This window comes from Lithobates pipiens, unplaced genomic scaffold, assembly GCF_037356315.1.
Source record: "Lithobates pipiens isolate NorthernLeopardFrog02 unplaced genomic scaffold, aLitPip1_a1.2 Scaffold_25, whole genome shotgun sequence".
NCBI lineage: Eukaryota > Metazoa > Chordata > Amphibia > Anura > Ranidae > Lithobates > Lithobates pipiens.
The window spans coordinates 27,174,441-27,197,615 of NW_027507787.1; the positions used below are offsets into that span (position 1 = coordinate 27,174,441).

Here is a 23,175-nt window from a genome sequence, read left to right on the forward strand (position 1 = left end):
TTGCTGTCTCTCTGTGTGTTGGCAGTGTTGTTGCTGTCTCTCTGTGTGTTGGCTGTGTTGTTGCTGTCTCTCTGTGTGTTTGTTGCTGTCTCTCTGTGTGTTGGCAGTGTTGTTGCTGTCTCTCTGTGTGTTGGCAGTGTTGTTGCCGTCTCTCTGTGTGTTGGCAGTGTTGTCGCCGTCTCTCTGTGTGTTGGCAGTGTTGTTGCCGTCTCTCTGTGTGTTGGCAGTGTAGTTGCCATCTCTCTGTGTGTTGGCAGTGTTGTTGCTATCTCTCTGTGTGTTGGCAGTGTTGTTGCTATCTCTCTGTGTGTTGGCAGTGTTGTTGCCGTCTCTCTGTGTGTTGGCAGTGTTGTTGCTGTCTCTCTGTGTGTTGGTAGTGTTGTTGCTGTCTCTCTGTGTGTTGGTAGTGTTGTTGCTGTCTCTCTGTGTGTTGGCAGTGTTGTTGCTGTCTCTGTGTGTGTTTGTTGCTGTCTCTCTGTGTGTTGGCAGTGTTGTTGCTGTCTCTCTGTGTGTTGGCAGTGTTGTTGTCGTCTCTCTGTGTGTTGGCAGTGTTGTTGCCGTCTCTCTGTGTGTTGGCAGTGTAGTTGCCATCTCTCTGTGTGTTGGCAGTGTTGTTGCCGTCTCTCTGTGTGTTGGCAGTGTTGTTGCCGTCTCTCTGTGTGTTGGCAGTGTTGTTGCTGTCTCTGTGTGTGTTTGTTGCTGTCTCTGTGTGTGTTTGTTGCTGTCTCTGTGTGTGTTTGTTGCTGTCTCTCTGTGTGTTTGTTGCTGTCTCTCTGTGTGTTTGTTGCTGTCTCTGTGTGTGTTTGTTGCTGTCTCTGTGTGTGTTTGTTGCTGTCTCTGTGTGTGTTTGTTGCTGTCTCTCTGTGTGTTTGTTGCTGTCTCTCTGTGTGTTTGTTGCTGTCTCTCTGTGTGTTTGTTGCTGTCTCTCTGTGTGTTTGTTGCTGTCTCTCTGTGTGTTGGCAGTGTTGTTGCTGTCTCTGTGTGTGTTTGTTGCTGTCTCTCTGTGTGTTGGCAGTGTTGTTGCCGTCTCTCTGTGTGTTGGCAGTGTTGTTGCTGTCTCTCTGTGTGTTGGCAGTGTTGTTGCCGTCTCTCTGTGTGTTGGCAGTGTTGTTGCTGTCTGTGTGTTGGCAGTGTTGTTGCTGTCTCTGTGTGTTTGTTGCTGTCTCTGTGTGTGTTTGTTGCTGTCTCTGTGTGTGTTTGTTGCTGTCTCTCTGTGTGTTGGCAGTGTTGTTGCCGTCTCTCTGTGTGTTGGCAGTGTTGTTGCCCTCTCTCTGTGTGTTGGCAGTGTTGTTGCCCTCTCTCTGTGTGTTGGCAGTGTTGTTGCCGTCTCTCTGTGTGTTGGCAGTGTTGTTGCCGTCTCTCTGTGTGTTGGCAGTGTTGTTGCCGTCTCTCTGTGTGTTGGCAGTGTTGTTGCTGTCTCTCTGTGTGTTGGCAGTGTTGTTGCTGTCTCTCTGTGTGTTTGTTGCTGTCTCTCTGTGTGTTGGCAGTGTTGTTGCCGTCTCTCTGTGTGTTGGCAGTGTTGTTGCCCTCTCTCTGTGTGTTGGCAGTGTTGTTGCCGTCTCTCTGTGTGTTGGCAGTGTTGTTGCCGTCCCTCTGTGTGTTGGCACTGTGTTGTTCCTGTCTCTCTCTGTGTGTTTCCCTGCCCTGTGTGCGGTTTCCCCCGGAGCCATTTCCTGGACGGACAGTAGGCGGAGCTGTGCAGAGCACATTGTACAGTCAGAGTGGGGACAGATGGGAGGGGGGAGCTTCCTGCTGTCATCCAGAGATCTCCAGTGATCAGCAGAGAAGTAGAAGAAGAGAGGACTGTCCAGGTGGTAAGAGATCTCACAGCCCTTATTATTTATATGTGATAGCAGTGTTCATAGTCCTAGAACACAGCCTGTCCTCTGGGTGGGTGAGCCATCTATGGAAGGTGGGGTGGCTTCTCTGTGCAGATGACAATATAAACAGTTATTGATGTCCTTTTTTAGCATGTTCATAACTTTGTAATTCAGTGTTTTTATACCATATAAAACATAAAATCACTTATATATGACATTCTTGTGTCACCATAGACACTCAGCCTGCCATACATAGGGAAAGGTGACACACACATTGAACTTTCCTTATTCAAATTGCAAAGCGATATAAGCGGGTTCTGATCAGCTGCAGGACAGGAATGGATTCTGGTCCCCACAGCGGCGATCTAAAATCATTTTTTTACGTTGTTGTAGTCCTGTTAGTTTCCACTTCAGCTCGATCTCTCATTGAAGCTGCCCGATTTAAATTTTACAATCAGCCCGAATTCTGGTGGTGAATTGAACCCGTAGGTGGGAGATTTTTTCGTTTCTGGCTTAAAGGCTAACTCCGGGGAAAGAAAATAACTTTTCTAGTGGGATTTCTCAAGCGCTACAAGGGTTACATGTTGGGGGAGGGGGATAGCAGTTATACTTCCTTATTTATTTATTTTTTATTCTGTTCTTATTTTATTTTTTTAACAGACAAGTTTATTAGACAAATCAGCATTACAGTACAGTTATTTACAGGAAGTAATACTGTACATAGATCAAATCATCAGAAGTGTGCGTCCTATCCGAGAGCCATGACCCAATAACTGCGAGCCGGTGCCAAGTTAATCAAAGAGAAACAGTTGTGCGTGATAAACAGTTACTGGCAAATTCTGTTCTTGTTTACATTTTTTCAAGTTAGGCCAGCCATACATGGTCGGTAAGGATGAGCTCAGGTTCACGTGCAGAGCCCGCCATGATGTCGGCGTAGCGCTGCGCTAATCACAGGCAGCGAGACATTGCCCCAATGTGCAGCTGCAGAGATCGGGTAATGTGTCACTGCCTGTGATTAGCGCAGCGCTGCGCCAACTTCCTGGCGGGCTCTGCACGTGAACCATGCAAACACGATTCCGATCAAATTTTAGAAGGAAAAGTCTTTTGAAATTCGACCCATGTATGGCCGGCCTTAGAATGTATACAACAGTATACACAGTAGTTACAACCGTAACCACAAAGCACACACAGACCAGTAGATCAGCACTAGTAGTCCCTGCGCGCCAAAAAATATGTTACAGATGTCCATCGCAGAACATTACAGCGGTATGGGATGCACATCCAATTGTTCTGGCAGTAACCAATAGTTCTACTTTTCTTATCCCTCAGTCCAGGAACTGGGGTTTTGCGCACCTGCATAAACACAGCCACTGCTCCCAGTTTGACATCTCTGCGGGTCCTGGAATGCAGACATTGTGGGTTCAGGGACATGCACAGATATCAAATTGGGAGCAGTGGCTATGTCCAATCAGCTGCTGCTTCCCAATTGCCATGAATGGGACTGCGTGCGCATGTGCATCCCACGCAGGCAAAACCTGGCCCTTGCATGGTTGCACGCTTAAGTAGACCTGTATAATCAAGGCCTTACAGTGCAGGACCACTGACCCTGCATTGCATGTGATGGCATCAGGGTGCGTCTGATAGAGCACCGAAGAGCAATGGCTTGGGGGTTCCTGTGGTTCAGCTTGGAGGAAGCTGCTGGAAGGGTGCCAAATGGATCCCCCTGCTCAGTGAAGGATCTGTCTTCGGATCCCCGCTGAGCAGGCGGGTGACAGGTCAGTGTCCACTCCACTGTGCAGAGCGGACACAGCCCGCTGTTCCCTATGGAGTGGTCAGATGGAAACGGACTGCCTGTCCATTTCTTTCTGACTGTCATCCGATCTGATCCACCGGACGGATGGGGAATGGATCCTCATCTGTCTGTTTTTGGCAGACCGAATCAAATTAGATGCCAGTGGGTGTTGATGAACACATATCCACTGACATTTGGCGGACCCGATCAGTCTGACCATGTGAAAGGGGCCTTAGACTAAACAAACATTTAACTCTTTAGTTACCATGGGATCCCCACTGCAAGAATCTTTGTCCCAGAGCTTTAAAGAAGCACCCCGGGCCTCCCTCCAGTACTGAAATTGCTCCTCAGATTTCACTGCACACTGTGAGATTTCTGTAGTATGCTTTAGAAACTGCAGCAAGTCAGATAGAGCCTGCCTTATTTCCTGGTTGTAGGATGTCCAGCACCATTTCCTCCCCAGCCTGATTGTCCCCGTTCTTTTCATTCATTGGATTTCAGTTCTTTCAATCATGGAGGCCGGCATCATGTGTGGGCATTACCATAGCTTCTCTATGCAACGTACAACATCCTACCAGCCATGACCTGCCTGCATGATGTTTTGCATTTGGGCCAGAAACTATTATGCCTGTTAATTCGGCAGGCTTACTGCCTGCCAAACATGACCCACATGACGTGAATGGGGAAGCGCCGCAAATGGCGTGTTTGTGTGGCAGTAACAGTCCTCACTGCCTAGCAGATGCCTCTGAAAAGCATTCCAAACATAGATCGTTATCAGAGGCTTGATGTTTTAGATGCTAAATCTAAACTTAACCTTGCTGCCATATTCTGTATATATTGCTAGGCAGCTGTGCAGTGGATGTTTATACATAAGACCAGGAGAGTTCCAATACACATACAGATCGCAGTACTATTGCGGCAATCTCTCTGCTTGAGCTATTGTGTTCTGACAGCGGGACTGGCCCCACACCAGAACACACCGGTCAGCGCTCACAACCATTGGTTTTCCAGCATGCTCAACAGAAGCCAGTTGTGGGACCGGCTTTTGTCGGACCAGGCGCTGCACACACGGGTCGAAAGTCAGCCAGTGGTGACCAAACCAGCTGTTTTCAGACGATTTTTGGCTGTGTGCACCTAGCATAAGATGGAATGGGGGACCTTCCCCCTTGCTCCCTAGCAGACACACTAAAACACTTTATAGCATGAGGAAGGTTTAGAACAATGATTAAGATTTTATTGTGTCCATGTGAGGTAGTTTAGATTCCCTTCCTGTGTGGGTGATGGGTATCAGATGAAAATAGAGAAAAGACATTTCCTCTCTGAGAACACAACATTTAAAAGAATAGTGCTCCTTTCTGACCATGTTTAATGCTACACCCATATTTATTCCCCAGCCCCCCCCCCCCAACATTAAAACACATCCCCCTTACCTAAATCTTCTCCCTGGAGCCCTCTGATTTCATTGGAATTTACTTTGGCTGTGTTTGTCTCCATCTGCATAGCCACATCATCCATTCTCAGGATCTGTGAGTGGAAAGACTACAAGTCCCATCTACCAATGCAGCAGAGGGACTCAGTGGAGTAGTTCAGCAGATCAGTGACATCATCACACTTGTAGTCCATTGATTATATCTGTTAGCCCTAAATATAGGTGTAACTTGAAACAGCCATGACTCCATACAGACCTGAGGCTGGAGGAATAATCTACAGGAAACTGAGCATTGCACCTGCAATCTGCTGATCATGATTTCAATGCTTTGCCGATGCAAAAAATAATAAATACATATTCTTTCTTACAATAATGTGGGGGCATATTTTTATTTTGTTTAAAAGGTACTGTACCTTTAAAAACAGAATTTCTAATTCTTCCCTGTTCCAAAAAAAAAAAATAAAAATAAAAAAAAAAGCTGCCTTTCCAAGCATGTCAGAATTCACAATGATTATAAGTTATAAATATTCTTTTTTTTTTCCTTCTAGTCAGAAGATGTGGCAGTTGATTACAGCGGTATTATTTATACTCCCGATTGCAGTACAGTCTCTGGACTGGAATATCCGTATAGATGATGGTTTTTTCTCTACAGCAGACCCTGAAGCCACAATGAACATTGTAAGTCTTAACCAGATATATGTTTTTATAATTGCAGAAATAAAAAAACCCCAAAGGCAAACTTCTATATCATTATTGGGGCCTGTTTACAATATTGTGTTGTGTAAAAATGCTTAAATTACTGCACATGCCGTATCATTCCATACGTGCGTTGCTGCACTCCAGTTCCATTCATTTAAAGACACCCTGGTGCACCTATATAATGCACCTGCAGTGCAATGCAGCATGTCACAGTCTACTGTGTACGTTGCAGTATGCTGAAAAAATTCCAGCCTGCACTAACCTTTTGTGTGTTGAAGTGAGGAACCATTCAATTTGATTCACTTTTGTCTCCAAAAAAGTGCCCATCACAATGTTGTTAATGTTTTGAGGCTTTCAGCCCCTTGTTATAGCAATAAAATAAGGTGAAAAACTTGTAAAAAGTAAAAAAAAATGAAACAACCCCTTACCAACATGCACATATGCATGAATAAGTACACCTAGGACACATATAAACCTGTATAATAATAATATATGTACCCAAATGTCATTAATAGATATGTATATAATGTTTTGGAGGTTTTAAGTAATCTTCAGGCCTAGGGCCCCTTGCACACTAGTGCACTGATCCCTATGGGGAGCCCTATCCTATCTGCTAAAAACAGACGGATGGGGATCCCCATCCATCTGATGGATGGGGATCCCTATCCTATCTGCTAAAAATAGATGAATGGGGATCTCTATCCTATCTGCTAAAAATAGATAGATTGGGATCACTATCCTATCTGCTAAAAATAGATGGATGGGGATCCCTATCCTATCTGCTAAAAACAGACGGATGGGGATCCTTTCCCATCCGTCTGGCGGATCGGATGGCAGTCGGGTGTAAATGGACAGGTGGTTCATTTACATCTGACCACCCATAAAGAAGAGTGGGCTGTGTCTATGTCTGCTTTGCAAAAGCGGAGCAAACACAGGCAAGCCATCGGACAGATTCCCTGCTAAGCAGGTGGACTCCAACAGAGCTTACCATGAGTGGGAATGTGCATTTTTACAGACGGTCCGTGTTCATCCGATCCTCCATAGAGGAGAGCGAAGATCTGACAGGGTGGTCCCTGCGACGTGTGAAGGGACCACCCTGTCAAGCGGATCATCACGGAGCAGATCATTACAGATCCGTCCCGTGTGAAAGGGGCCGTAATCAATAAAAATAGTAAAGATATGATCTTGATCAAGGTTAATGCCAGGGTTGAAGATTAACAAGGTCAAAGGTCGTGCTTTTTTTTTTAGGTTGGATTAAAAAAAACGTACAGTTTTACTAACACAAGTGATAACATTTACATGAATTGGTTAAAAGAGACCATTTATTTTACTTACTCATCTACCTTAGTTTGAGAATGGGATTTTACCTTGTTCTCAGAGTTTGCTGTGACTTTGCTTCCCTGGGGACTTTTTCTTGTTAGCATCTCTTTTTTTAATTTCCTCTTTCATTTGCACAATAGCTACTGCAAAACATTGTGACAAACCAACGACCACAACTAAGTCTAGCTGATTTATTTCTTTATTTTGCATCAGTTTTTTTGCTGCTCCTGGATAGCGAAAATCCATGCTGGGTTTTTAGTTTGCTTGCTGTTTTTATTTTGAGAACTCCAGACTAAACTTTCAGTTAGAAAGTAGAGGGAAAAAAGAAAAAAAAATGCCACATAAAACCCTAAGAAAAAATAGTGACTATACAACCTTTAAAAAAAATAAAAAATAAAAATAAAAAAAATTAAATAAAAATAAAACCTTTTTAAAATGTAGAAATCTTTATTAACAACATCGTTGATTACAAACCTATATCCCCAAAAAATGTTGGTATCCCAATAAAAACAGTCTGTCCAACAAATACAGGCCCTCCTGTACCTTTTGTATTGTACTGTAATTGTGTTGCCCCCCCTATACATTGTAAAGCGCTGCGTAAACTGTTGGCACTATATAAATCGTGAATAATAATAATAATAATGTGTGAATATGAATATTCCTGAAAGAGCGCTAATCCTTCTAGGCCATAATCTTATATAACCATACTTGAACAGGTTCATATTATTGCACTATAATTGTACAATAAGCATGGTAGGCCAAGATGCAGAAAAGAAATCCTAGGTCTCAACTCATTTTGCCTATTAATTGTTTCATCAATTACATGGGCACAGCCTTATTTATACTGCGCTATATCTAAGCAGGTGATACCCAAGTCGCCCCAGGTGGGAAAAACATGCAAATGCAATAAGAGTCTGCAGTGCAAAATGGAGCCCCTTATAGGTGGCTGATATCGACAGCTAAGCGGTTAAGACACCCACACACTCAAAAGGAGTGGGTCCTCTTCTATGGATAGTGGGCAATGCAAAATGTGATTGTAGCCAAACAATAGAGATGTTCATCTGCCGGTCCAAAAATGTATACTGCCCCGATGCTCTCTCAAGGCCGTAAGCAAGTGAAAACCGCTGCTTTTGACCCCCATTTCCAATCGATTGATTGGGTTGGCCTGCTCAGTATTGTTTCTGGCTTTTTGACCTTGGTAGCAATCTGCCACTGTTAGCTTCCTAACTCTTCATGGAAATATTTGGCTTTTGTAGTGTGACACGTCCAGCTATAGAAATCAGATGACCTCTGATGGTATGCTTTGATATTGGAAGAAAGACGAGCACCAGTAGAGGATATTGGGACCCTCTGAGCTGCTAGTCAGAGACTGGCAGATCTTGCAGGTTGGATGTGCCTACCACCTAGCAGCAAGTGCGGACAGGAAAAGTAGAAAACCTTGTGTAGGATCATTGGAAATCACTTAAGCCATGCTGTGTTTATGCCCATCCCTGCCAGGACATTATCATTCTGATACCTGAAGCACAAGGAGGAAACTCTTATATATTCAAATATGGTTTTATATGCCCAACTATAACATGCTGAGAAAAAGGGGTGATCAGGAAAACTCCTGTGTTATCTTTATTTAAAAACCAAAAAAAAATTTTCTCTAGTTTTGGATGGCATGGAGAAGATTTGGAACCCCTGTCGTGTTTTACCAATGTAAATGGCTCTGTTAGAGAGATTTCTATGACTTCCTGTTTTGATCACACACTTTGGTACCAGACAGGAAGTGAGGAGAAATCTCTCCAACTGTAACAAAGACAGAGGTAAAATATGTTGATGTTAATGTTGTCTGTTTCCCTTTTGTCGATTTTTCCCTCTATTCCTGCGTGGTAATACTGTGTCACCAAAACAAAAAATGAGTCTGGGATAACAATAAAATCTGACAGGGGTTCTAACCTTTCTCCACGTCATCCCAGAATAGGAGAAAAAAAAAACAGTGTTGGCTATATACAGTAGATCCACTTTAATTTCCTCTTATTCAGACGATGTCATGGTACAGTCCTGGGGACTGGGAAGTGGTCCACTGCATAATAATAATATGGGTGAAGTATGGGTGAAGGAGCAGATAGTTCTGGTCACCAGTTATTTTATTTGGCTTCTCCAATGTGGATTGAGTGGGAAAAAATGAGAAAATACATGGATTTACATTGGCAGGCATACAATCTAGGGGGTGTCAGGGTAGGAAATGCATAATTTAATAATATTTAATTGAATGTTGCTCAAACCATTGACCCATGTGAGTATCATGTGGCCAGACAGAGCAAGGAGTCATCTGCTCTGAGGAGGTTAAAGGAGATAATCAAGTAGTATTTGCTTCTGGCAATGTTTGTCCTGTGAAGACCAAGCCGGGCAGGGGTTAGATTCTTTCCAAACATGTTACACTGCAGATTTTTTTTTTTTTTTTAAATAGCTTTACTTGAGCATGACTGACCTGGTGACTGAGATTATAGTGACAAAGCAACACAAAAAAAGAAGAAAAAAACATGTATACAGCATCTCACAAAAGTGAGTACACCCCTCACAATTTTGTAAATATTTTATGGTATCTATTCATGTGACAACACTGAAGAAATGACACTTTGTTACAATGAAAAGTAGTGAGTGTACAGTTTTTATAACAGTGTAAATTTGCTGTCCCCCAAAATAACACGACACACAGCCATTAATGTCTAAACCGCTGGCAACAAAGGTAAGTACACCCCTAAGTGAAAATGTCCAAATTGGGCCCAATTAGCCGTTTTCCCTCCCCGGTTTCATGTGACTCATTAGTGTTACAAGGTCTCATGTGTGAATGGGGAGCGGGTGTGTTAAATTTGGTGTTATTGCATTCAATCTCTCATACTGGTCACTAGAAGTTCAACATGGCGCTTCATGGCAAAGAACTCTCTGAGGATCTGGAAAAAAAAAGTGTTGCTCTACATAAAGATGGCCTAGGCTATAAGAAGATTGTCAAGACCCTGAAACTGAGCTGCAGCATGGTGGCCAAGACCATACAGCGGTTTAACAGGACAGGTTCTGCTCAGGACAGGCCTCGCCAAAGAAGTTGAGTGCACGTGCTCAGCGTCATATCCAGAGGTTGTCTTTGGGAAATAGACGTATGAGTGCTGCCAGCATTGCTGCAGAGGTTGAAGGGGTGTGGGGTTCAGCCTGTCAGTGCTCAGACCATATGCCGCACACTGCATCAAATTGGTCTGCATGGCTGTCATCCCAGAAGGAAGCCTTTTCTAAAGATGCTGCACATGGGGCTGCATGAGTGCTGCCGACACTGGAGAGCTACAGTTCATTGAGGGAACCATGAATGCCAACATGTAATGTGACATACTGAAGCAGAGCATGATCCCCTCCCTTCGGAGACTGGGCCGCAGGGCAATACTCCAATATGATGACCCCAAACACACCTCCAAGATGTCCACTGCCTTGCTAAAGAAGCTGAAGGTAAAGGTGATGGACGGGCCAAGCTTGTCTCCAGACCTAAACCTTATTGAGCATCTGTGGGGCATCTTCCAATGGAAGGTGGAGGAGCGCAAGGTCTCTAACATCCATCAGCTCCGTGATGTCTTCCTGGAGGTGTGGAAGAAGATTCCAGTAGCAACCTGTGAAGCTCTGGTGAACTCCATGCCCAAGACGGTTAAGGCAGTGCTGGAAAAATAATGGTCTCCACACACAATATTGACACTTTGGGCCCAATTTGGACATTTTCACTTAGGGGTTTACTCACTTTTGTTGCCAGCGGTTTAGACATTAATGGCTGTGTGTTGGTATTTTGAGGGGACAGCAAATTCACACTGTTATACAAGCTGTACACTCACTATTTTACATTGTAGCAAAGTGTAATTTCTTCAGTGTTAGCACATGAAAAGATATAATAAAATATTTACAAAAATGTGAGGGGTGTACTCACTTCTGTGAGATACTGTGTGTGTACATACATACATATAATATACTTTTTTTTCCATTGTGAAGACCTGTAAGATCTGAGCTGTAGAGGAGGCTGGGCTGTGTACTTTGGACTTTCAGTGTGACAATGATTGTTCCAGCAATCAGATGATGACTAGTACCAGTAAATGTTTTTTCATAGTTTCTCTAAGTTAAGCCCTTTTATTGCAGAGTTACTCAGCCTTTTTTTTTTCGGTTGTGGCATCAAATAAAAGTGAATCGTTTTTTTGGCACCAAAGCTGTCCGTTTTTTTGTTTTGCTGCTTGTTTTGTGGACTCCAAGATGTGTTTTTGAGTAGAACCGGTCATATCTGTTGCTTCTAACTTTAAAGCGGAGGTCCACCCTAAAGTGGACCTTCCGCTCATCGGAACCCTCCCCTCCTCCGGCAACACAATTGGCACCTTTCAGGGGTGAGGGGGGTGCAGATTACGCCCCTTTCCGCAAGTGCCCGCCCCTTTCCGCAAGTGCCCCGCTGCCTGCTGGGAAACACACAGATCCCAGAGGCAGCGGGGACCGTCCTTATTGCGCAGCGCGACTCGCGCATGCGCAGTAGGGAACTGGGAAATGAAGCCGAAAGGCTCCATTTCCTGATTCCCATACCCAAGATGGCGGCGGCAGCACCCGAGAGACGATCTAGAGATCGGCTTCGGGTGCTGATATCGCGGGTGCGCTGGACAGGTAAGTGTCACTATTTTAAAAGTCAGCAGCTGCAGTATTTGTAGCTGCTGGCTTTAAAAAAAAAAAAAAAAACGCGGAGTCCCGGCGGACTCCCGCTTTAAAGAGGTTGTAAACCTCAGGCATGAAAGATAAACAAATCATATCCCTCCATAGTGTGTATTTGCCTCAATTCAGAGCACTAAGTGCCATTTCTGTCTGCTGCTTCCTTCCACTGCTATCCGCATGAATCACTCCTGAGTTTTCCTGACACCAAGAGAAAAAAGGTGACAGGGGTAGGGATCTCCAGGACACCGCCTGTGATTGACAGCCTCGGCTCTGTTCCTGTGTGTTGTGTGAAGCAGGGTTAATTTTGACATCAAATTTTGATTCAGTTTTAGTTATAGTCTTTTGACTAAAATGCTGTTTTAGTCATATTTTAGTCAACTAAAATCCATTTAATTTAGTTAATGAAAATAATTTAGTCTATGAAATTAGCACTGGTGTGTGTCCTTTCCCTCGAATCAGCTGTCCGAGTTCCCCTCACTGAGCTCTGCAGAATGTAACTTCAGCTTTCCGACCACCTGTTTTCTGACAAGCCAAGCTTTATAAATTCTGGACATTGAATAGAGGTAGAGAAGAGAAGACTGCAGATAGACAGGTACACCTTATGTAGGAGGATTTGTTTCATCTGTGTATCAACCAAGGCCAGTCACTTCACTGGATATATGTAAGGGTTTACAACCACTTTAAGGCTAGCTTACCTAATGATACTTTGATGACCCCAGTACGTGAGGCGCTACTTGCAATATTTGCAAGACTGGGACGCTCTCTGGCAACCCAGGAGAGAATTCACATATCATGTAAGATAGTTAGACTAACTGGTGTGATTTAAAGAAGCTACTGTATGCTGGTGTGATCTGGGGACTGACTCATAGCCTAGCATAGGCTTAGTGGTGGTCAGGGCTGATGGCAGACAGTAGCATAATCCATAGTCCAGGCAAAAGGTCAGGGCAACCGGCAATCCTCATAATCCAAAATCCAGGCAGGGGTCAGGGCAGGTTACAGTCAGAGAAGAAATCTGTGTCCAGGCACAGGGTTAAGGAGGCTGAAGCAATTGTTAAGTACAGGAGCCAGGAAGCTGAATGTGATCTCAACTCCAGAGCCCTTGGCTTGTGATTTTCAAAAAAGATTTCTAATCACGCGGACACACAATCGGAATTCCGGCCAGAAAAAGACAGATGAGAGCTTTTCATCTGAAAATGCGACCGTGTGTATGCATTGGAATTTAGCTGTCCAAATTTCCGCCAGCCAAAAATTGATAGCATGTTCTCAATTTTCCCGACGGAAGAACCTTCTATCGGAAATTCCGATTGTGTGTATGCAATTCCGACACGCCAAAAATCACGCATGCTCAGATTCAACTACGAAACGGAAGCTATTGGCTACTGGCTATTGAACTTCCTTTTTCTATTCCCGTTGTACGTGTTGTACGTCACTACGTTATAAACGGAATTTGGTGTGACCGTGTGTAGGCAAGACAGCTTGAACGGATTTCAGTCAGAATTCCATCGGGAAAACCATCAGAGCTTTTTCTGATGAGAATTCCAATCCTGTGTACGTGGCATAACAGTACAGCTGGCCAATCAGGGCAGGGGAAATAGAACAGTCGCCGCAAAAAGGATACAAGTAAGTGCAACAGGTTAAAAATGACTGGGTTTTATTAAAAGCCAAATGGTAACCTACATAGGTGGTAGACAGGTAGGCATATATCTATATGTTGTATCTGAACCAGATGGAGATTTCTCTGAGTCATTTGTGGAAGTTCTTCGGAAGGTAAGCTGCTTTTAGCCTAGTGTGCCTGTTACCAGCCGGAAGGAACCGTAGCCAGCGTGGAACATAGGGGGAGCCGGACCAGAAGTGGCGTAAATGGTAAACCAGAAATGCTGCAGATAGTTCAAGTGTCATGTTTCCAGGCATCCAGTTCTTATTCAAACCTCCTTTTTCAAAGAGGATTGAAGAAGAAGCGGATGCTTGGAAACACGTCACCTGACCTATCTCTAGCATTTCCGGTTTTCCATTGACGCTTTTACGGTCCTGGTCCCCCCTGCATTCCGGCAGCTCTCAGTCCGGTACAGACACACTAAGCTGAGGAGCAGCTTGCCTTCCTAAGAACTTCCACAGATGACTCCATGTAACCTCCATCTGGCACAGATACAACATATAGTAGACAGGTAGGCACCTGTCTATCTATGTAAGTTGCCATTTAGCTTTTAATAAAACCCAGTAGTTTTTAGTCTGGCGCCCCTTGTGTCCCTTTTGTTTCCTACAGAGAATTGCTTCACTATACGGGTTGCTGCCGCTAATATTACTTATATACATTTTATATATTGACCCTTCATATATTATGGCATTTTATAATTAAGGACTTTGTTTTTTTAGACACTAGGCAGATCTGTTTTTCCAGCGCTATTAATATTTTTCCAGGCACTCCCAAGCCGCTGCCTAGCAATGAGGATGCTGCCCACCACTAGCCAGTAACAGCCCAGTGCCCTGCAACTGATTCTCAGGCCAGGGAGTAGAGAGCAGCGGGGGACAAGGAGACGGGCATAAGATTGTGTCCCACGCTGCTAAAAGATTTCAGTCTGAAGGCCCTACGCACATACGCACACACACTCTATGGCCAATTTGGTGTTAATCGCAATTATTTTTGAGTTGTAATAGGAACCAATGCAAACACCAGGAGAACAAATTCCACAATGCCATACAAAACAGGTTTTCTATGCTTGCTCTGATGGTGAGCAGAAGGCTGAAAACAGCTGCATACGAGGCTCTGTGAAGCTTGGCTTTATGTGTTATAAATCAGCAATTCTGGATGCAGGATTGGCCATGGGGCATACAGGATTGATTTGCATGGCCTCTTGTCCTGAAATGAAGCATGACCCCTTCCCTTGTTGTTGAATGTGATAACATGTAAATGCCTTCTGGTTTGTGAAACCAATGCTGTGCAGTGCTTCAGGTCACTGGTTTCCAGCCAATGCTCCATGATAGCCTAACAAGCATGGGCAGTCCCTGGGGCTCATCATAATAGTTAAACTAATTGTAACAGTTATTCACATATGCAACTGGTTTGAGATATACATTTTTGTTTTGTTTTCTTAAATGTAGGGAATTGTTTTATCAGTTTTTGGGGTTCTGATCATGTATGTACACTTCATAGGGTTCTCCAGATAAGGTGACATACTAATGCCGCGTACACACAACTGGACTTTTCCGGCAGACCATTCGATCGTGTGTGGGCTGCAGCGGACATTTGATTTGCAAAAGTCTGACAGACTTTAGAAATGGAACATGTTTCAAATTTTTCCGCCGGAACTCCGCCGGACCCAGTTCCTATCGAGAAATCCGCTCGTGTGTGTGCTAGTCCGACGGACAAAAACTGATGCGAGGGCAGCTATTGGCTACTGGCTATGAACTTCCTTATTCTAGTCCGGTCGTACGTCATCACGTTCGAATCCGTCGGACTTTGGTGTGATTGTGTGTGGCCAAGTCCGTTCATTCGGAAAGTCCGTCAGAACTCTGTCAGAACTCCGTCAGAACTCCGTCGAAAGTCTGTCGGACCTAGTCCCTCTAAAAGTGCGGTCGTGTGTACACGGCATTAGAAGTACTTGACGAACACTACTCTTTATAAAGAAGTTTATATTTTAACAAAGCCGAAACATATGGGCTCTGAGCAGAGAAAATGAAGATGATATAAATTAGACAAGAATTGTCCACAGTTCTTAAAGATTATATTTATAATATTTTTCAGAGTGAACTGATCCGATACAGGGGATACCCCAGTGAAGAATATGAGGTGGTCACTGAAGATGGGTATATTCTGAGTGTCAACCGAATACCGCATGGGGTCAAGTATCCATCCGCAGGTATATACATATAGCATGTATTTTGTGCATGTGTGTGTATATGTATGTATGTATGCATGTATATCTCTGTCTCTCTGTCTCTCTCTCTGTCTCTCTTTCTGTCTCTCTGTCTCTCTCTCTGTGTCTCTCTCTCTGTCTCTCTCTCTCTGTCTGTCTCTCTGTCTCTCTGTCTCTCTGTCTCTCTGTCTCTCTGTCTCTGTCTCTCTCTCTCTCTCTCTCTCTCTCTCTCTCTCTCTCTCTCTCTCTCTCTCTCTCTCTCTCTCTCTCTGTCTCTCTGTGTCTCTCTGTCTCTCTCTGAAGGTTCCGTGGGCCTCTTCTATGAACTCTGATCTTTAGTTTTTTCCATAGATTTTCTATTGAATTCAAGTCAGGTGATTGGCTGGGCCATTCCGGCAGCTTTATTTTGTTTCTTTGAAACCAGTTGAGAGCTTCATTGGCATTGTGTTTGGCATCATTGTCTTGCTGAAATGTCCACCCTCGTTTCATCTTCATCATCTTGGTAAATGGCAGCAGCATAACCATTGACAGTTTTTTTTTAATCTGCCTTTAATGCATTTTCTGTGTTTAAGCTAAGCTTTTAATAGTAGCACACCTCCCAGCTCCCACTTAAAGCGGAGTTCCACCCAAAAATGGAACTTCTGCTTTAAGGGAAGTGACCCCCTGACATGCCACATTTGGCATGTCATTTTTGGGAGGGGGGGGGGAGTGGATACCCTCTTTTTAGAGGATTCCGGCTCCCACTTCATCCCGGGCTCCGCGGAGCCAGAAGGGAGATCACCTCTCCCCCCTCCCTCTCGGCAATCATTTGGGACATGTCACAGGTCCCAGATGATCGCCCGGCCAGTCGTGGCACGCACATGCTCAGTGGGTGCCTGGCTGTGAATCCACAGCTGGGCGCCCACAGTTACAATGCCGGCGCTGCAGAGAGGAGGGGGAGACAAGCGGGGCTTCGTTCCCCCACATTACTGGAACCTGGGACACTGTAAGTGTCCGAATTATTAAAAGTCAGCAGCTGCAGTATTTGTAGCTGCTGACTTTAAATTTTTTTTTAAGCAGAACTCCGCTTTAATACTTACCTGAGCCAGATCGATCAAGAGCTGTGCATGTCTGCAGTAGCTCTTCTCCTCTCTCCACTCTCACAGGCTTGGCTGAGAGCAGCATCACACCTGTGATGCCCACATGAGAAGTATGGCCAAAAAAAAACAAAAATGCTTCTCTTTTAGGGCCAGTTCACAACAGATGCAGTTCCATGCAGTTCCGTTTTTTCTGCACCAATACAGTCAGTTCCGGTCAGTTTCTGCACCAAAAGCTGACTGGAAACTGACCAGAAGCTGACTGCATGGTGTGAACTAGAGCCATTGGAATACATAGAAAACCCCGTGCATGCATTTTTAGTGCAGAATAAAAGCACACGGAACTGAACGGAACTGCGTCTTGTGTGAACTGGCCCTTAAGGCAATCTAATAAAGAAATATGGAAACTGTCATTGCTGACTAAAAGGAGCAGATCTCATGGCTAGCCATCTGTTTTGACACCCTCTTATACTTTATTTACTTCACCATTAAAAGATTAATTGACCCAAAGCAAGCAGGCGTCAGGACAGATTCCTGAACTATGCATCTTTAAAAGGAAGCGAGCATCAACAGCAGAAACTTTGATTTGTCTCCTGACAGGTTCCTCCTTACTGCTTTGGGACAGTGCATCCCAAACTTGTCAAGTTCCCCAAATTATGTTTGTTTTGCAAGTCGATTACACACAGGTAGAGTATTATATGAATATCCACTAAACATTAACTATGGCACCTGAGTACAGAAGAAGCAATAATGATAAGTGCAGTAAGTGCTCTTATCCTGTAACATTAATTCCTCTGCCAAGTTCAGTCCTTGTGAATGTGGAGGTTATTAGCACATGTTTAATATTATTAATTAAAGCCATATTAAAGTGATTGTAAAGCTTTCTTTAAAATAATAAAAAAAAATGTTATACTTACCCGCTCTGCACAGTCTATTTGCACAGAGCAGCCCAGATTCTCCCCTTTTGGGGTCCCCTACCAGCACTCCTGGCAGCCCCCCCAATGGCTCCTGCTGCTCTGAGCCAAGCCTGTGAGAGAGGGGAGAGAGGAGATTTGCTATTGCAGACATGCACCGCTCTGGATCGATCTGGCTCAGGTAAATATTAAGTGGGACCTGGGAGGTGTGCTACTATTAAAAGATTTTTACCTTAAGACAAAAAATGCATTAAAGGCAGATTTAAAAAAAACTGTCAGTGGTTTTGCACAGAGCGCCCCCAATCCTCCTCTTCTTGGGTCCCCTGCAGTGGTCCTGGCTCTTTTCTCCTACTGAGTGCCCCCCTAGAAAGCAACTTGCTGGGGGGGCACCCAAGCAGGCTCGCTCCAGAGTCACTGCTCTGTGTGTTCATTCACAACTTCGCTCTCTCCTCATTGGCTCACTGGCTGTGATTGACAGTAGTGGGAGCCAATGTCAGAAGAGTGCCGATGCTCTTGTGCACATCCCTGGATCAAGATGGGGCTCAGGAGGTATTAGGGGGGCTGCTGCACACAGAACGTTTTTTACCTTCATGCATAGAATCGATTTAAGGACGTGTTACAGGAAAATACTGTTGAATCTTACCCATGGGGAGGTATGGAGATTATAAATACAGAAAAAATCAGCGCAGTACAACCCCTTTACGAAAAGCTGCTGAACACCAAGGATCAAATCCCAAAATACAATATATCAAACAGATGGTACAGCGCTCTAACTAAAATAAAATGATTACTAACATATTAAAATTAATAAAAAGTCCAAAGATAGCTTTTTTTTTTTTTTTTTTTTAATTAATGTTTATTAAAGAAGAGAAGCGTGTACAGAGCATAACAATCAATATAGAAATCAATAGCAAGATCTACAACATTATAACGTTAGTTACATGGGCACATAAATATACACCCTCCTCTTCTATCATATAAGAGGAAATATAGTAGACAGAATTAGGAGGGGAGTAAAGGAAAAGGAAAATAAACAGAAAGAGAGAGAGAAAGAAAAAGAAGGGAGAGGGGGGGGGGGGGCGGGGAGGGGGCAGACCACCGTCAGACAACCTATTGCAAAATAACAGTAGATGTAGTAAAAACAAGCGTCATGTTCACTTCACTCTGGTTGAGACATTATGGCTGCATAACTCGAGGAATATTTGAAGGCAACCCAACAGGCCCAGATCTTTGTTGACAACTCAGATTTACCCCGGAGGGAAAGGGTCATATCCTCCATGTAATATGTGGTATCCACAGTGAGCAACCAACGCCGGAGGGTGGGGATCGTCTTCATCTTCCAAAACTGAGGAATGAGGGTTTTAGCAGCGTTTAAGAGATGTGGTGTAATCGACCTCTTGTAGGAGCCTGTCGGCCTTCCCGTGCAATGGAACAGGACATACCACGGGTCATTAGGTACCTCCCATCCCTGGATTTCTTTAATTGTGTATATGATCGCCAGCCAGAATGGGCGGATCCTCGGGCAGTGCCACCAGATATGGGCATGAGTGGCTACCTCCCCGCACTCCCGCCAACAGAGTGGGGAGGACTGGGGAGAGAACCTATGTAGGACAACCGGTGTGTAGTGCCATCTGGTCAAAAGTTTATATGCCATTTCTGATGTCTTAGAGGATCCCGAGGAGGCATGAGCCAGTGTTAGGATTTGTGACTGCTGGGACGGAGACAGCTCCATTTGTAGTTCCCTTTCCCAGTACCGTAGAAAGGAGGGGGTACCCGTAGAGGTGAGGGACAGCAAGGCCTGATAGAAGTACGAAACTGGCCGCTCAATCGGGTCAGGTTCAGCAAATGCGGTTTCCACAGGTGTAAGCTCCGCCAGGGTGCGCAGGGGTTTTGGGAGCATGCGAACAAAGTTCAACAGTTGATGATGTTTCCAGCGATCCATGTAGGAAATGGAGGAGTCACCCATGATGGAAACAAGAGGTAGCACCCCGGATGGGCCGGTGAACTGATGGAGATAGGTGTTAGTGCCCAGCCACCACGGGTGAATCTGAGGGTCCATGTTACCCGGTGGGAAAAAGTTGTGACCCACCAAGGGCATCAGGGGGGAGTTATGCAGCCAGCCATTTCTCTTACAGATAGAGTCCCATACCATCAAGGAGGAGTGTGTAAGTGGGGACGTGGTAGGCAAAAGGGTTCGGAACTTCCTCGGTATCCACATCAGCGTGGAAGGTTCAGCTCCACAAAGGTCTGTTTCCACATTTACCCAAAGTTTCGTGCCCTTGCAATACTTTAAGTCAGAGAGTCTGGTCAGCACAACGGCCCTATAGTAGAGTTTGAAATCTGGTACCGCTAAACCCCCGCTACACTTAGGGCGGATGAGGAGCGTTCTATTCAGCCTGGGCCTTCTCCTATTCCATATGTACCGGTATACCATAGATGTCAAAATTGTAAAAAACCCCACCGGTATTCCAAACGGGACCATCTGCAACATGAAGAGCACCCTGGGCAGCAAGTTCATCTTAACCAGGCCTATTCTTCCCAGCCAAGAATGTCGTAGCTGGGACCACTTTTGGATATCGGATCTAAGAGTGTTGAGTAAAGGCAGAAAGTTAGCGCGGAAAAGGGACGATAATGAGGGCGTTAGGTAAATGCCCAAATATTTCATGGAGCTCAGCTGCCAGTTAAAGGGATAGTTCTTTTTCAGGTGGGATACTTGGTTGGCGGGTACAGAGATGTTTAACATTTCCGATTTGGACATATTGATTTTAAAGTTCGACACCGCGCCGTAGGCCGCAAACTCGGACATAAGATTTGGAAGGGTAATCAGAGGCTGTTGCACGTAGAACAAAATATCGTCCGCGTAAGCCGCGTATTTGTGTTCCGTCGTACCAATGGTAACACCACGTATATTCGGATTTTGTCTAACAAGGGATAAAAATGGTTCTAGGGATATCGCGAATAAAATCGGCGAGAGCGGGCACCCCTGACGAGTGCCGTTGTATAGGGTGAAGGGGTCACTAAGGGTTCCGTTGATCCGTATCTGGGCTGTGGGGCAGTGGTACAACGCCGCTATTTGGGAGCGCAGAGTGGGACCTATGCCCAGGTGCGCCAGCGTAGCCATAAGGAAGTCCCAGTCCACCCTGTCAAACGCCTTCTCAGCATCCGTGGAGAGTAACAGGGTGGGCTGGGCAGTCCGCCGCACATATGCCATCAAGGAGAGTGTGCGGAGAGAGTTATCCCGCGCTTCCCTCCCGGGGATGAATCCTGTCTGATCCCGTGAAATCCATTGTGGCACCAGGGGGAGCAGCCTATTCGCTATAGCTTTAGCATAAATCTTCGCATCTATATTCAAGAGCGAGATAGGGCGGTAGCTCGCGCAGTCACTAGGGTCCTTGCCCTCCTTGGGTAATACCGTGATATGTGCATGAGTGGTCTCCGGGCGAAGGTCCCCGCCGTCCGAGGTCACGTTAGCATATCTGGTCAAGTACGGCATCAGTATGTCAGCGTACGCTCTATAATACGATACCGTGAGGCCGTCTGGACCCGGTGCCTTACCGCGCGCCATAGCTTTCATGGCGCCCAGAAGCTCCGCAGTCGTCAACTCCCCCTCCAAGGAAGCCAAAACCTCCTCGGAGAGTTTCGGGAGAGCGGCGCGGGCCAGATAGTCCCCAATAAGGCGTCTCCGAGCCTCTCTATCATGGTCCCCCTGGTGCACCCGATACAGGCGCTGGTAAAAGTCCCGGAATGTCTTAGCTATACGGGGTGTCTCGAACACCAAGTCTCCCGTGGGGGTCTTAACTTTGGCAATAAACGCTGCATTCTTCCGCTGTCGCACCGAATTAGCCAGCAGTCTACTGGGCCTATCGCCCCACTCATAAAAACGGTGAGCTACCAACCGCGCGCGACGTTTGTGGTCTAAATGAAGGAGAGACTTCAGGGTCTCCCGTTTTTCCGTTAAGGCTTGGAAAAGGGCTGGAGTCTGGTTCAACTTATGTCGGCGTTCTAAGTCAGTGATGTCCCGCAACAAGTTGGCCTGTTGAGTTAAGCGCTCCCTCTTTTTCCTAGAACCCAATTCCATGAACTTTCCCCTAATATAGACCTTGTGGGCCTCCCAAAGCACTCCCGGTGAAACTTCAGGACTGACATTAGTCTTAAAATAAAACTCCAAACTTTCACCCATCACCTTTTTATCCGCTTCTTCGGCTATAAGGTCCTCGTTCAATTTCCAATTAGTGGCCTTCAGGGGTATAGACGCCACGCTAATGGTTAAGGATATCGGAGCATGGTCCGAAATGGGGGAGGAGTCAATGCTTGACTTCACTACGAGCGGGAGATGTTGGTGGTCAATGAAGCATAAATCTATTCTAGAGTAGGTTTGGTGCACCGGGGAAAAATAGGTAAAGTCCCTTTCCCGTGGGTGAGCAATTCTCCAGACATCCATCAATTGTAGGTCATGGAGTCGAGAACGTATATACCTTATTCCCCTGCCGGAAAGCGAGGAACCACCCCTAGAGGTGTCCAGAGTAGGTTCCAAGGGAACATTAAAATCGCCTGCTAGGAGGATGCATCCACGTGCAAAGTTCCGCAGGGAGCTAAGTGTGGAAGCCAAGAAACGCACCTGGTTTTTGTTAGGGGAGTATAAGGTGGCCAAAGTACACTGCATGCTGCCCAAGGTGCCCCGCAGAAACAGAAAACGTCCCGCAGGATCACACAACATTTCCTCAAACGTGAACGCGGTTCCCCTACGAAGCCCGACGGCCACACCCTTGGCTTTAGAGATGTCCGAGAGGCTGTAGTACCACGTGGGGTACTGTGGTGAGTGTAACCTAACTCGAGTCGTCTGTGTGAGGTGGGTCTCCTGGAGGAAGACCACGTCCCCCCGCAAACGGTCCAGTTCCCTATATAAATTGTGTCTCTTCCCTGGGGCGTATAGGCCCCGTACATTAAAAGATACAATGTTCACAGTAGCCATGGGGCTTCAGGAGGAGGAACCGCGATCATCACAACATTATCAATACAATACCAAGGCGGTCTGCCGCCAGAGAGGGGGGAGGGGAACAGAGGAGGTGGAGGCAGTAGACAGAAAAGGTGAGAGAGAAGAGGACAGGAGAGAGAAAGGCAACAAAAAAATACAAGGCCCCACCTTAGTGGGAAAAACAAATTGAACCAAAAAAGGTGCTGTCGAGAAACAGCCATTAGTGCACGCATTACTATGCCGTGCAAGAGCGGGCTGCGTGCCCGCCACAGGGCCCCCACGCCCGCCACCCCAATGGGGGAACGGACGCCGAGGCCCCGCGCCGGGCGGCCCCCGCTCAAAAAGGGGGAGGCGGGACGCCGACAGCCGGGCGCAAACCACACCATAAAGGTCCAAGGCAGCGCCCCGCGGTCCGGTGCCGACACCCAGGCAAAAAAAAAAAAAATCTATAAACAACATCATCCAAAACCTAAAGCGCCTGTACAGAACAATATTGGTATAAAACTGAGGCGGTAGGGTACCCAATGGGGGGGGGGAGAGAGGAACCAAGAGTCAAATACGCTCCAGAGGCACAGCGAGGAAAATAAAGAAA

At 45.7% G+C, this 23,175-nt stretch overlaps 1 protein-coding gene across 1 annotated transcript in view; it reads left to right on the plus strand.

The window, feature by feature from the left end:
• Positions 1-1,672: 1,672 nt before the first annotated feature.
• The window catches only part of LOC143930148 (lysosomal acid lipase/cholesteryl ester hydrolase-like), a 52,147-nt gene continuing 30,644 nt past the window's right edge, over positions 1,673-23,175 (plus strand). The window contains exons 1-3 of the mRNA XM_077454170.1: positions 1,673-1,814; positions 5,590-5,719; positions 15,507-15,621. Coding sequence (XP_077310296.1) covers positions 5,597-5,719; positions 15,507-15,621 — 238 coding nt within the window. The 5' untranslated portion in view covers positions 1,673-1,814; positions 5,590-5,596. The remainder of the gene's footprint in view (positions 1,815-5,589; positions 5,720-15,506; positions 15,622-23,175) is intronic.